General features: G+C 30.0%; 2 protein-coding genes across 3 annotated transcripts; both read right to left on the minus strand.

Annotated features, from left to right (window-relative positions):
• Positions 1-5,946: 5,946 nt before the first annotated feature.
• LOC124845819 (heavy metal-associated isoprenylated plant protein 39-like) lies at positions 5,947-6,841 on the minus strand. The gene is made up of 3 exons (XM_047323001.2): positions 6,758-6,841; positions 6,555-6,630; positions 5,947-6,433 (listed from the first exon to the last, which is right to left on the minus strand). The coding sequence occupies exons 1-3, from the start codon at positions 6,761-6,763 to the stop codon at positions 6,192-6,194; spliced, it is 324 nt and encodes a 107-aa protein (XP_047178957.1). The 5' UTR covers positions 6,764-6,841; the 3' UTR covers positions 5,947-6,191.
• Positions 6,842-11,460: 4,619 nt separating this feature from the next.
• LOC124845821 (heavy metal-associated isoprenylated plant protein 39-like) lies at positions 11,461-12,328 on the minus strand. 2 transcript variants are annotated; one of them, XM_047323004.2, is made up of 3 exons: positions 12,174-12,328; positions 11,970-12,045; positions 11,461-11,881 (listed from the first exon to the last, which is right to left on the minus strand). In XM_047323004.2, exons 1-3 carry the CDS (start codon positions 12,177-12,179, stop codon positions 11,646-11,648), a joined length of 318 nt encoding a protein of 105 aa, XP_047178960.1. In that variant the 5' UTR covers positions 12,180-12,328; the 3' UTR covers positions 11,461-11,645. The 2 variants fall into 2 exon arrangements, with proteins under 2 accessions (XP_047178960.1, XP_047178959.2); XM_047323003.2 differs by having other exon boundaries at positions 11,970-12,054; positions 12,182-12,292.
• Positions 12,329-14,641: the final 2,313 nt, after the last annotated feature.

Here is a 14,641-nt window from a genome sequence, read left to right on the forward strand (position 1 = left end):
TATTAGTTGAGGTAAAACTTCACATGATAATATAAGGGTTAAATATATTTTTGATTTTTTAACTTTAAGTAAAAATTAAAATTACTTCATTTTTGAAACTTTAGACTAATTTATTCTATCATATTTCATGAATTTAATCATTTTAATCAAATTTTGTTAAATTTATAATTGAAATACTATCATAAAATGTTAATAAAATTTATTTAAAAGGACTAAAACTGTATGTTTCTAAAATTGAAGGATTGAATTGAGATAATATTTCAAAAAAAGATTAATTCTAATTTTCACTCAAAAGTTAAAAGACTAAAAACATATTTATTAGTTAATTATTAACTTGGATTGAGTTGATGTGATCATGTTGGACACTATAAACTAAGTTTAATTATAACCTTTCAATCTTTTAGATGTGAAAAGAAAAAAGTGAACCAATTGATCAAACCTTGTTACACAAAGTTTTAGTCTTGCAATGAGAAGTTTAAATGCTTAATGGGAATGAGTCGGTTTAAACATATTATAAACTACTTAGTTTTTTTAAACAAGTTGTTCAAATGGGAAATTTCAAACCAGAAAATATAAAATAAACCAATACAAGAAAATACTAATTTCATGAATATAAAGTCATCAAGTGATATATCGTGTTCTAAACTTTGGAAAAAATTGTTGGATTAGACAATTGACGTCGCAGAAACCGCGTGTGAATAAATTTTGATTCCTCTAACCACCCTAAAGTTTCTGCACTCATGTTTCTTAGAAAGTGGAAAATCTTTTAAGCTGATAATCTTCTGATGAGCTTTAGATATGTGAGAAAGAAAGAGCATCTGCTTTGTTTACTCGGCGTCAAAAGGTTTTCTTCTTTTTGCGTTTGCTCTTCTCATTCAAACTTTTGTTTCATTTGTTAATGCACAAGTGCATAGGCTCTGTTCGAGAAAATGATTGTTAATAATTCTGCTTTCTTTAGGTTACATCCCTCAAAGATAAAGTACTACTTTTTTTTTTTTTAAGGACAATGATACTTTAACAACATAATTTGACAACATTTTGACATGAGGCACGTGTCAAAATGTGAATGGTGCACGTGAAAATCAATTTTTAAAAAGAATAATGACGTGGAAACAAATTTGGGTTTGGGAACAGGGTTTTAAGTTTTGGGGGTTCATTTTCAAATTTCAGATTTTGAAATTTGAGGCTTGGTTAGAGAGAGAACCGAAGCTTAAAGAGAGAGAGCACGAAACCTAGAGATAGTCCCCTCTTCCCTCCACCCAGCCACCCACTGTCAGAGGGCCGTCGTAGTGCCGTCATTCGTAGAGAGAGTGTCGCTTCCTCCCACCTAGCCACCCATTGTCGCCGGAGTGCCGTTGGAGTGTCGTCGGAGTGCCGTCGGAGTGCCGTCGTTCCTAGAGAGAGTGTCGCTTCCTCCCACCTACCCATTTTCGTTGTCCGCCAGAGTGTCGCCTGAGGAAGTATTGTCCGTTCCGGTGATCGGCGTTGTTCAAAGCTTTGATTGCAACGATCACCGAAAAAGACGCGTTTTTGTCGTTCCGTAGTCATATAAGTGTTTGTGCGTCTTCCTCCCACCCAACCATTTCCGTGTCTCTTCCCAGAAGCGTCGCTTTCTGTTGTTAGAATTTGTAGTCCGCCAGAGTGTCGCCGGTAGTTTGTAGTGTCACTTTTGTGTGTCTCATTTCTTGTTGTCCATTTGACTTTGTAGCTTTAGAGTTTATTATGTATTTTTACCCTCTAATCTCTTACTAAAGATTTTATTGTGCAGGCCGAGAGGAAAAAAGAGAGGTACAAGAATGTACTTATTTGTTCTAAGAACTTAGTAAGCATTGAACGTTTTTGGTGAAAATGTTTATGATAATAATTTGCATATTGCTATGAAGGCATTTTTTCTCTATTGATACTCTATCTGAAGGTTACAGGTTGCTACTGGTATAATATGTTATTGGTAAATACTTTTTCTAGATATTTTGCTTGAAAACATAACTGGTAATTAGTCATAAATTGTGAAAATGAGGAAGCGACACTCTCTGAGCTTCAGTTCTCTCTCTAACCAAGCCTCATATTCAAAATCTGAATTGTGAAAATGAACCCCCAAAACTTAAAATCATGTTTCCAAATCTGTTTCCACGTCATTATTCTTTTTAAAAATTGATTTTCCCGTGCACCACTCACATTTTGACATGTATTCCGTGTCAAAATGTTGTCAAATTCTGTTGTTAAAGTATCATTGTCTTTTTTTTAATGTCTTACCACTAATTTTCTCTTCTTCTATTGGTTTCTGCTTTTAGTATTGTTGCTTTGCCTTTTCCACAAGTTTTTTTCTTACTGTTACATGTTGATGATCCTAATTTTAGACATTTGGTTGCTGCTATTTTTTCTGAGTAGATTGAAGCATGTATAACGTAATTCTATAAAATTGCGTTAAAGGTGATTTTGTATTAGTTTATATAAAGTTTTATAAAAGTATGAGTTTTAAATCTAATTCAGTATATATATAAAATAGACTTTTGAATTTTATATCTGATACAACTTCAGAAAAAACCAAAAAGAGTTCTAAAATGTATAAGTTTTAAATATATTCCAGCTTCAGTTAGAGTAATACTGACATCAATTTATGTATTTATAACTTGATTATATTTTTAATAAGAAATAATTATAGTGTCAAATTTACGAGCCATTATTTGTGTTTTTTTTTTTTTTTTGCGTTCAGCTTTTAATTTCTAGTTCAAGCAATTTCCTTCTCCGCCCATATTGTTCAGCAATTAGTAGATAGATGGAAAAGAATTTTTGTGGCATCTCAAAATGTTATTAATATTTTTTCTTAAATTTAAAATTAAGATATTATATAAAGATTGTTCACCATTATAAATATATAATGATTTTATATTAATTTGATCATTTTTTTCTTTGTCATTCCCTAAGACCTAATATTTTAAGAAAGATAAATTTTAATTCAATAAAAGAATATAAAATTTAGGTTTAATTGAATTTCAAGTTGTTGATAAATTTGATCATTTTTAATCGAGTCTGTAATAATTTTTATAATTTATTTAATACTCACAAATATTATAATTTTCAATTATATTCTTATAATTTAGATGTGACTATATTATTTTATTTGTTGCGGTGAGGTCTAGTTGATATGGTGATTGTGGGTGGAGAAGATGGATAATGGGGTAGTAGGGGTCATAGAAGAGAAAGGAAGGAATATATGAGAAGGGAAGAAGATCACCCATAAATTAATATATGTGTAATATTTTTTTTATATTTTGTAAGACTATTCTATTGAATATTTGCTAAACTAGTAACAGAAGCCATGCTGATGAAATTGATAAAGAGCGAGAAGGAGAAGAAGGTTGAGAAGATGGATGTTATCTCATTGGTAAGTATACTAAATCGTACAAATAGTAAAAATGGTAAGTTGAAGTATTGTTTGTTAAGAAATTTGTGTTTGTTTAACTAACTATATATGATTAATTACTAATTTAGGTAGTTAATATGAACATTGATTAATTCAAACAAGTTAACAATATCTAAAGTTTCTAAATAGGAAAGTTATAAAATGATTTAGATAAAGACATACTTGGTTGGACTTCATGACCTAAACTCTATGCAATCATCTATACAATATATCTCTAACATACTCAAGTATTCACATGATAAGCATACAAGTCCTAATATCTTAGAGACATTCTAAATTCTTTCGTGAAAATACTAATCCCTTAGATATTCAAACACAAGTTTTGCATTAAGAAAATAAGTTTAGAATGACCAAGAGTTTTCTAGAACCAAACCTCTTTGTTGTTTAATCAATGTCTAGGTTCCATAATATTTTTCAGTGATTAGACACCACCCAAATGACATAGGTATTTCATCATGGATGTGAATAATAAAGATAGAATACTAGAATAATGAAAGATATTGTATTGCATAAAAAAGATACAAAGAGATTAGGTATATTTCATCAAATCCAATGAAATGGAGTTTAGCTACTCCTATACATCTAGAACACAAGAGGGAATTGAAATGATAAAATGAATGAAAAAATATGGAGTCCTTAGAAGTTCCTCAACCCATGTCTTGAGTCTCAAGTGTGTTCCTATATCAAAAACTACTCTTTTCTTCAACAAGATGTATTGTCGAGCTTGTCAAACTGTATTGTCAAGTTGTGTTATCGAGCTTGTCAGATGGACTGTCTATCGAACTTGCCGACCTGTGAAAAATCTATCAATATTTCATTAGAGTTTTTAAAGTTAATAAAATTATTATAATATGAAGAGAATGTTGAACTTTCGAAGATAATATTACTAGAATAATTCTAAGTGTTAAAACTTTTATCCATGTTGTATTAAAAAACCGTACTTATGTGTAAAACACAAAAGACTACAAATTTTCTTTAAAAATACTATCAATGAATTGTTTCAACGAAGCAAAGGAAATTGTAGTAGAACGAATAATTTTATGGCTAAAGTTGTAAGAAGTATAGCTGAGACATGGATATTTACAACACACATGGGAGACACATCTTAACAAAATGAAGTCAACCCAAGTCAAACCATGCATATAATATAGAATGCTATTTTACAATTTGTTTAAATATATTTTATAATTTTAAAATTTTAATATGATTTCAAAAGTCATAAAAACAACAATAAATTTTACATTCACATACATCGATCAGTGAAAGTTTTTTCATTCACAATTAAATATTTGAAAACTAAAAGCTTTGCCATTTTCCTCAATATAGTATATATGCAATGCAGGTGTATTATTATTTAACCTTCACATGTAGATTAGACAAGTACCATTAATATTTCTCTTATCAATACTTGTATATATACTTTAAAACTCCTGTGTGAAATACAATTAGGGGTATATTGTATTTAATTTCTAATAGGGTTCTCCTTCTTAATTATGGACATGGAAAATTGATTACAGACAGAATTAAGAAACAAATACAAGTTTAATAAATAAAAAACAAAAATGTTTACGGGTTTACTTAAAAGAATTCAAATAGTTCATATATAGTTCTACACAATTCTTAAATTATTCTCAAACTACCAACAAGAAGTTGGTTTAGGTTTAAGAGATACTGAATTTTTATTATCCTAAATTAGTTCAGATAAAACCTTTTGAATGACTTTTGTTGGGTTGAGTTTTTAGAGTAGGAATTTACTATTTTAAACTCTTAAACACATTAATACTTCCACAGTCATGGACCTATATGTATAAATATTGTGTTGAAATACGTTAAATTATTGTATTGTTTTTTATTATACTCTTTCATTTCATTTTTTTCTTCAAATTAATGATATTAGAGTTGATGATGAGTTTTATCTACAAATTTAAATGTGTCGCCATTTAAGTGAGTTTTAGTTTTTAATTGAGTAAAAATGAAAAGTTGAATACCGTATAAAAATAAATATTTTATAATTTTATTGTTTTAAACGTTTTGTATTAGAAATGGTATCAATTTTTTATATGTAAATTGAGTTAAATTTTCATTAAGATTGTGTCTATATGATCATCTTTTCTCGAAAGAACTATAAATGGTATTGAGTCAAAAATTTATCTTGATGACGTGCTCCGATAAATTATTGTATAAAAAGTATTTTTAACAAAGAATCAGATAAGCATATACCATATATTGAGATGAACAGTGATACAGTGTACTCGTTTTTTAATTTACATGACGAATCTGGCTCAAAATATCCAACAAGATTCTTCTATTAAGTTTTATTATTTTTTAGTTTTTTTTTCCTTTATTAGTTTTGGTTTGGGGAAAAGGGTATATAATCTCTTTATTCTGATTAAAAAAAACTTTGTGCAATGAAAAACTGTAATGAAAGAAAAGATTATAAATTAGAATATTGGACAATAATAATCAAATACAAAAGTACCAATAAATCTTGTCGGTGATTTTAAATCCAACACAAATAAATCTTAAAAAGAAAATATTTTCTGCTCCAATCTTATTCATGATGATCAACACATAAAAAATTTGTTACAAAATGGCAGAGTCCAATCACACACACTTATCACCCTTGGACACACAATGGTCTGAGTCTACCAGACCACAAAAAGGATTACTTTCCATCAAACTTTGTAATATTCTAAAATTTAATTGCCTACACACATCAAGTATATGTATAGGATTATCTTCAAAACATGTAATCTATTAATTAATTTTAATTATACAGTGGTGGTACCATATGATAAGGATAATAATAGAAGGGATAGTTTTCGTAAACAGGAACAGCTACTTTTGGTGGATCCACTTTCTCTTTCTCTTTCTCCTCTTTTGCTGGTCCAACTGAAATTAATTCTGTGTGACACCATTTTCGTAGCTTCGACACTGCACTAACTGGATCAATCTCACCCAATAGCACCAATTTCATGTTTTTCAAGTCAACAGAAACTGATTCAATCCCTGCATAATAGTTCAAATAACACCTAATTTAAAAATACAAAATCATGAACACAATGATCTTGAAACATAACTATAAGTTGTAATACATATAGACTGAAAAGTTTTATATATATGAGTATACCAGATAGGCCAGATGCTGTCTTCATAGCTTTTCTCTTGATCTTATCATCATGTAAGTCCATCTTCACCACTACTTTCTGTCACATAACAAACATCAAAGAAGATTAAGACCCAGAAATTACTTTTGCTTCCAATTCATGAAACCGAAAGGAAATAACATATACAAAATGGAAACATTTTCATGTATAAGAGTATAGTTCTGACCTTCATTATTTTCTAAGCTTGCTTGAAGGAATGTTAGAAGAGATGGTTTTTATATGCTTTTCAAATTGGAGGAAGCTGTGAGAAATATGTGTGCAATGAAGAGTATTTATAGTATAGCATGTAGTTGGAGACATTGACGTAGTCAAAGTGGAGTCAAAGTCAAGTCAACACGAGTCAAACCGTGTTTTTTTTTTTTTTAAATTAATCTTTCCTAACAACCCCTAGAGTTCCGATGCTTCACGGAAAGTGAATCCGTGAAGTATTATAATTGAAGTGTTATTATTTTATGTCTGGTTGGATTGGAAAACGATGGAACATGTTGCTTCGTTGTTATGTCTCAAAATGATTAATAAGATGAATGATGATAGCTGCAAGATGAATATAGCATTCAGAATCTTCCTCCTTGTTCAGTTTTAAAAGTCTTTTTCATATCATACCATAGTTACTTATACGAATGTTTCTTTTTATGTTATGATTACAAAGCAATTAATAGTTATTAAATCAATTTTATTGTTTTGTGTCTTTAGATAATATTTCAAATGTGTAAACTACTGCATATTAATGTTTACTAACACAACTATTTTATGCCAACTATAACTAATAATCTCTCCACTTTTTGGCTACCGTTGTAGAATATTATTTTTAACTCAGTTCAAACCATCTCAGTAAAATAAATCCTGTTTTTTTTACTAACTGACGCACGTATTTATAAAAAATAATATTAAATCTACAATTATTATTTCTTTTTTCTAACTACAGTGCTTTATTTATATTTCTCTCGAGATTGTATGGTCTAGCCAACAAATATAGTTTTATTAAATTCTTTAAGAATGCTATGCGCTTTCCTCAAGACGACGCTGTTGGTATAACAAGATAGCTTCGTCCAGCCCTGACTACAAAATTAATTTTATATTATTTTTTTAAACAATGAAGTGTTATGATCCCTTGGCCAATGCTAGTTTGAGATATAGTGTCCTCCAACTCTCGCTACCGCTAGGAAACTGATATCACTTTTAATTTAATTTTTATAGATTTTTATTAACGGGTTATAATCTATAAGTAATTATGTGTTATTCACGATTGTAGAAGACAAACCTAAATGAACTTAAAATAAGTGAGATTGTAATTTGACAAAGTTTTACTAACATTTATTTTCAAGTTATATTTATAAGAAATAAAACTCTCCTTTTATAGAAGGAGAACTCATAGAAGGAATGAAAGTACATTGAACTAAATTCCTTTTTTGAAGCTTTCAATTGTCGAATGGAGTGAATGTAAGCCTTCTCCCTTTGAAGCCATACAAGGAGGGTGAATGAGAGTCTTCTTCCTTTGAAGCCATCTAAGGGAGATGAATGGGAGTCTCCTTCAAACTTTAGAATGTTCTTCAACACTTCAAACAAACTAGAAGGGACGCTTCTCACGTTTCCAAGACCCAGATGACCCTTAAACTTTCCAAGGCCCAAATGGCGCTAGAAGCTCAAAAGTAACCTAATTGACAACGTCCTGACAACTCTAACTTTTGTTGACTGATTGACTCATTATCGATGTAGTTACTAACAAAAATATTCGTCAGTAAGTTAACCACTACATGGCAACCCTCGGGTTTACTTTTGTACAAACCTTTGAGATGAATCAATTTATGTATATGCAAAAGATGGTCATCACGGGAAGCAATATACCTCTAGAAGACAAAGAACCATTTCGGCAGCTATTTAAGGTAAAACATCATGAAACCCATTCTCAATTTTTATTGATGTATATATATTAAGTTCATCAATTCCATTTTAACATGATCTATTGTTACAACTGAAGGTCCAATGGAGACTTAAGCATGAAGCAAAAATTTAAAAAAATATTTACACCAAAGCATTTCATAGACTATTTGAGATGTTTAGAGATAAACGCACAGTGAAAGAATGTCCTTATTGGGTTGGGGAGCATATATAGAACGCCTTGCTAGCCCATTGGAATTCCTCATATTATCATAATAAATGTGCTACCGCCCAAAGGAACCAAACTATAGAAAAACGTGGTGTTTTGTGTACAGGTGGTTCCATTACCACTCATGAGCATGTCATTCGTATGGTACAAATCTTCATTCATTTCCTATCTATTATGAAACAAGTTATGTATTTTAAAATTGATGTATATATATAACTCCATATTCTATTATAGACACAAGAGTTAGGACACGTTGTGCACGTTGATGTAGTGATTCAACATACTCATCTTCGAAAAGGACCTGGCCAATTTGTTTATGAGAGGTCTCGAAGGACACATGTAAGCAAACTCTTTTACAACCTTCAAACTTGTACTATTATATTTTTTGTTTTAAACTTCCTCCTTCTATTGACATTGTCCATATTTTTTAATAGGAAGAATTTTCAACTAGACTCTCACAGGACAAATCGGAGAAGGGTCATGTCTTGATGCATCAAAAGCAAATACTGATGACGATGATATCATCAGGACAAAATGTTGGTTGGGCTTCGTTGGTGAAAAAATAAATAAAGGATGACTATATTGGGAAAAACATGCTTTCAATTGCATTACTAAAAGAGGTTCATTGAAGCACCAACCATCTAGATTTGGCAGTGTTGATGATGTCGTTGCCCAGCTCAGCAAACAACTATAAGCTTGTGGTCAAGCTTATGACGATCTGAGACAACAATTTATGAACCTCCAAAATTTGGTTGTGGGATTTTTTCCTCTAGATGCACAGACTATGGTAGAAGAACCTCAGTCCACCCAACATTGTCTTAGCAACGACGCTCTTAGTTCAGCTCACCCAGTCTAGTCACCTCCACGACAACAACAATAGAAGGATGAAGAAGAAGAAGAAAATGATTCATATGACTATGCTGATTAATAGGACTTTTCTTAGTTGATAGACATTTACAATTAAAACTACTATGTTTGTATTAATGACATTATAAACATGTTTATATCAGTAATGGATTTCATTAGTGACAATATTGTTAGTGCATTGTGGATTGTTTGGATTGTCTGAATTGTGTGATTTGTCTGAAAATTGTTTTATGTCTAGGTTCATTATGGTTGTGTAGGAAATGTTTTCTACTACACTTGAATTTGTCAACCTATTTATTGACAAACGTTATCAACAAATAAATTTGTCGATAATGAATCACATTAAGTTACTACATTATCGACAATACCTATCTGTTGATAATTATTATTTATGGTCAACATTTATCAGTAATTATTTACAGTCAACATTTGTCGATAATTATAGACAATCATTATTTGTTAGTAATATTTTTTTTATCGATAATTCGTCAAAAAACTTACATTATTCACGAATTTCTATCTTTTACCGATAAATATCTAACATTAATATACGTTGACTATAATAACATTTGTGGTTAAGTTAACACTAATATTTTAATTCTAACTATACATTCTTGTAGTGAGTTCATTGGATATGAATATAAAGAAATTGAAAGGAATTACAAGGAAGCACAAGTCATGAAATGGGTGCAGTAAATATAACAGTAATGACAGGGTGGAGAAAAAGAAATTTAAGGCTATTAAAGTTAAAGGCTAATATAAGGGCTCAAGGGAGATTTAGGAAAAGGGGAAGTACATGAGGAAAGGAAAATGCGGGATATTTAACAAAATTATTTGGGGTTATTTATGAAAATAGTTGAGTGTATTAACGGAAATGACGATTTCTTGTTTATTAACAAGAGAACATTAAATAACATAATATACGAAATAAATTAGTTATATTTTATTATTACTATATATATAAAAAATAACGATGATAATAATTCACATCTTATTCTAATCTAAATTGTAGTGTTCCCATTTTATTTTAAATCACTTTTATGATCAATCATAAAATAGTAATCTTTTATTTTTATTATTTAAACATTTTTTTAATCTCTCAAACTTCTCATATCAGTAATTAATTTTTGTCTTGATTTTTTTCATTTTTTATCATATTTTCCTTAATTTAAACAATTTTACCTTCAACCCTCTTTCTCATCAAATCCATTCAAATATATTCTTTCATATCCTTCTTCAAAAGCAAACACACTCTAATATTTCGTTTTTCTTCATGTAGCGAACAAACGTATGTGTCAAATAATTTGTAGTGATTTAGGAAGACAAATTTAAGAGATTAAATTTCCTTGAATAGTGAAGAAAATAAAGAAGAAAGCCACGTCATATCTTAAATTACAAAAATAACCCCTCTCTCATACGCGTACCTTTTTGCCTTTTCACAAAAACATCCAGATTTTAGTTTAATATAATTTTTTCAATTTTAATTTTCTCATTTTAAAAAATAACTCACATTTTATAATAATAATAATAATAATAATAATAATAATAATATTTTTATTTAAATTAATCACTTGTCCCTAATTTATTTAAACTTAATTTTTATCAATCTCATTTTATTTTAATATAATTTTATTATTTAATTCTTTTATTTTAAATAATGATTAAAATTTCATTTTTTAACATAATTTTCATTTATTAAAATATTTTTTTAATATATTAAACTCATAGTATCATTCACAAATTTTTTTAATTTTTTTTAAAATTTTTTCATTTTACCTTAATCCAAATAATCTTCTTTTCACTTTCTTCTTAAATTCACTGAATGAGTAACTCAAATCCGTTCTCAGACAGGAATATAACTAATTGCACACATATAAGCAAAAAGTGACATGAAATACGGGTAAATAACTTAATCCAATAAAGTCCAGCTACCCAAAAACACCAAACACGTCATTTAATGGACATGTGTCGAGCACAAAAAGGGGATATTACTTTTTCACACACCTGGTTGGCAGAAGTAACACAACCACTTTATACATAGGATTCCCTCCAAAACTTGTAACATAGTTAAAAGCAAATTTTAAGAATACAATGGTGGTGTCATATGATAAGGATAATAATAGAAGGGGTAGGGTTCATAGACAGGAACAGGTACTTTTGGTGGCTCCTCCTTTTCTTTCTCCTCTTTTGCTGGTCCAACCGAAACTAATTCTGTGTGACACCATTTTCGTAGCTTCGACACTGCACTCACTGGATCAATCTCACCCAATAGCACCAACTTCATGTCTTTCAAGTCAACAGAAATTGAATCAACCCCTGCAAAATATTTTCAAACACACTTAACTTATGATTGAATTATTAACAAAAACTAAGCTAAAGAGTGAAAACTTTTATATATATATACCTGAAATGCCTGATGCTGTCTTCATAACTTTTCGTTTGATCTTGTCATCATGTAAGTCCATCTTTAAAACCACTTTCTGTAACAGAAACAACATCAAAGGGGTGTTATTTAAGACCCAGCTCACTTTTACATGGAAAATATGAAATTGAAAGGAAAGAAAACAGTGATAATCTGTGAGAAAGGTCAAGAAAGTAAAGTTCTGACCTTCATTTTTTAAAGATTGGTAGTGATGAAAGCTGACTGAGCAAGAACTGTTTGATGAGAATTGCAAAGGTAGGTGAAGAGGTGAAGGTGAGTTGGAATAACATGGCTGAGATTTTTACCTGTATTTAAAGATCGATTATAACGCGTGGTGAAAGGACTGATCAAGTCAAGTCAACTACATAGTATAGTTTTGCAAATAGTTATATTTAAGACATAATACCTTATTTTGTCCCTAGTTTCGCTCAAAAATGTTAAATTAGTCCATCCTTTAAAAAAAGCGTCAATTACGTCCTCACTTAATAAAATTTGCATCAATGAAATCTCTTCCCTTAAATCCGTACAAACAGCGTTAATTATTTTTCTCTTTCTTCTACTTCCTCAATTAACGCCGTTTGTACGGATTTAACGGAAGGGATTTCATTGATGCAAATTTTATTAAGTGAGGATGTAATTGACGCGATTTTTAAAGGACGGACTAATTTGACATTTTCAAACAAAACTGGGGACAAAATAGAGTATTAAGCCTATATTTAACAATTGGTTTTGCATATAGAAAAAGACTATGTAGTATGGTACAGTCTACAAATCTATAGTATAAATTTTGTTCGTTATTCACGCCGTTAGAACCGTGTCATCTTTGAAAATTTTTCAGGTTCACACTGTTCCTTCGAAGAAAGTGCAATCAATAATTGCATTGTCTAGAAGTATTGTTATATATCAAACACTTCATTTTCTTTATTCTGGATTACGATGTTAACACTTTTTTAACAATTTTTTTTATAACGAGTCATCTCTCATTATTTCATTGATTTTTTGAATTTATTTTTAAAAAATATTTGAAACTAACTAATCATCAACTAAGTTTTAAAATAAAATTGTTAAAAAATTATTTTTCTTCGTTCATTTACCATTAAGACTTATGTCTAGACGAAAAAGATTAATAAGGCATAGCTTTTATTATTTTCAGTTTGTAATTTAAAATAAAGTAAATATATATTCTAAACTGCCTTTAAAATTTGATCAAATATTGAAAGAAAGAAAAAAAGTTTTTTTTCTCCCACAAACAACATTTAAAGTTCATTATAAATGTAACCATACACCAACTATCACTCCTTCAACCCCACCCCAACTAACATATATAACAACTTACATTACTAAAGTAAGGTTAAAAGAAATAATTAGAATCTATATTATTTTAATTTTATTTACACGAATGTATCTCAAATCTAAATTCTTATATACTTTTAAGTTTAGTTCAACTATTTGAATTTGGTTTAGATCATTTTTTATTTTGAAAATTCAAAATCAAGATTTGTCTAAGACAATTAAGAACTTAGTTAAACCAAAGTTATCTTTGAGTCCAAGATCAAGCAAAGTCGGTTTGGATTATAGATTGAATTGAGTCGGCCTAAAATGAAGGTAGAGTTAAATTGGCCTAGGTAAATTCAAATTTGTTCAGGTTAAAGGTCATGTTGAGTTGATTTGGCCCACAACACTAAGTTGAACCAACCCAAACCAAAGGTTGATATGTATCTGTCGAGGTAGAAAATTAAGGCTAATCGTCATGGGCTGAAGGTCAAGTCAACTCTTCTGAATTAAAGGTCAATGCTAGTTAACCTAGGTTAAGGGCTAAGCGAGAAGACCTGAAACAAATGGTAGAGTGAAGTAATCATGGGCCCATAAGCCCAATTGGTCTAAGCTGAAGAATAAAGTCGAAGAATCGAGTTGAGTTTGTCCGAGCTGAAGAATAAAGTCAATTTGGCCTAAGTTGAAGAATCGAGTTGAGTGAGCCCAAACAAAGAAATAAGTGGAGTCAATCTAGGCTCAAAAATTGAGCCAAGTCAACCTAGGCTGAAGAACCTAGCCTATTTTGCTCAAATAAAAGGATTGTGCTAAGCCGGTCAAGGCTGAAGGTCAAGATGATTCAACTTGGTCCCAAGATCCAATTGAGTCATCTAGTGCCTAGGATTGAGTCAAGTCAGTTTGGGCTAAAGGACAAGATAAGTCGACCTAGACGAAGATCAAGATGAACTTATGTAAAGTTGAATTATCTTGGGTCTACGGTTAAGCTAAGTTATCATAACCCTGGGTCGAGTCGAGTCAACATGGCCTAGGTAGAGTCAAGTCTACTAGGATCCAAGTCGAACCTAATTAGACTAGACCCAACTAGAATTGAGTTGAAATGAGTTAGTCATGGCCCATGTTAACTTATGTAAGCTCTAGTCGATGTTGAGGTGAGGTGGCTTATAACATATTCTATTTTCATATTAATTATTAATCATATTTAAACTCCTTAGGTAAATATTTAATATAAAATAAATTTAATTTTTGAAGAATACTTGAATAAAAGTATATTTTTCTTTTATTTTAATCAATTAACTTACATTATATAAATAGTTGATTATCTTATAAGAAAAATAATTTATAATATTTAAATATATTTTTGGTTTAAACCCTTAGATGGTCCT

Source organism: Vigna umbellata, chromosome 4 (assembly GCF_029865625.1).
Source record: "Vigna umbellata cultivar VRB3 chromosome 4, Vumbellata_1.0, whole genome shotgun sequence".
Classification (NCBI taxonomy): Eukaryota; Viridiplantae; Streptophyta; class Magnoliopsida; order Fabales; family Fabaceae; genus Vigna; species Vigna umbellata.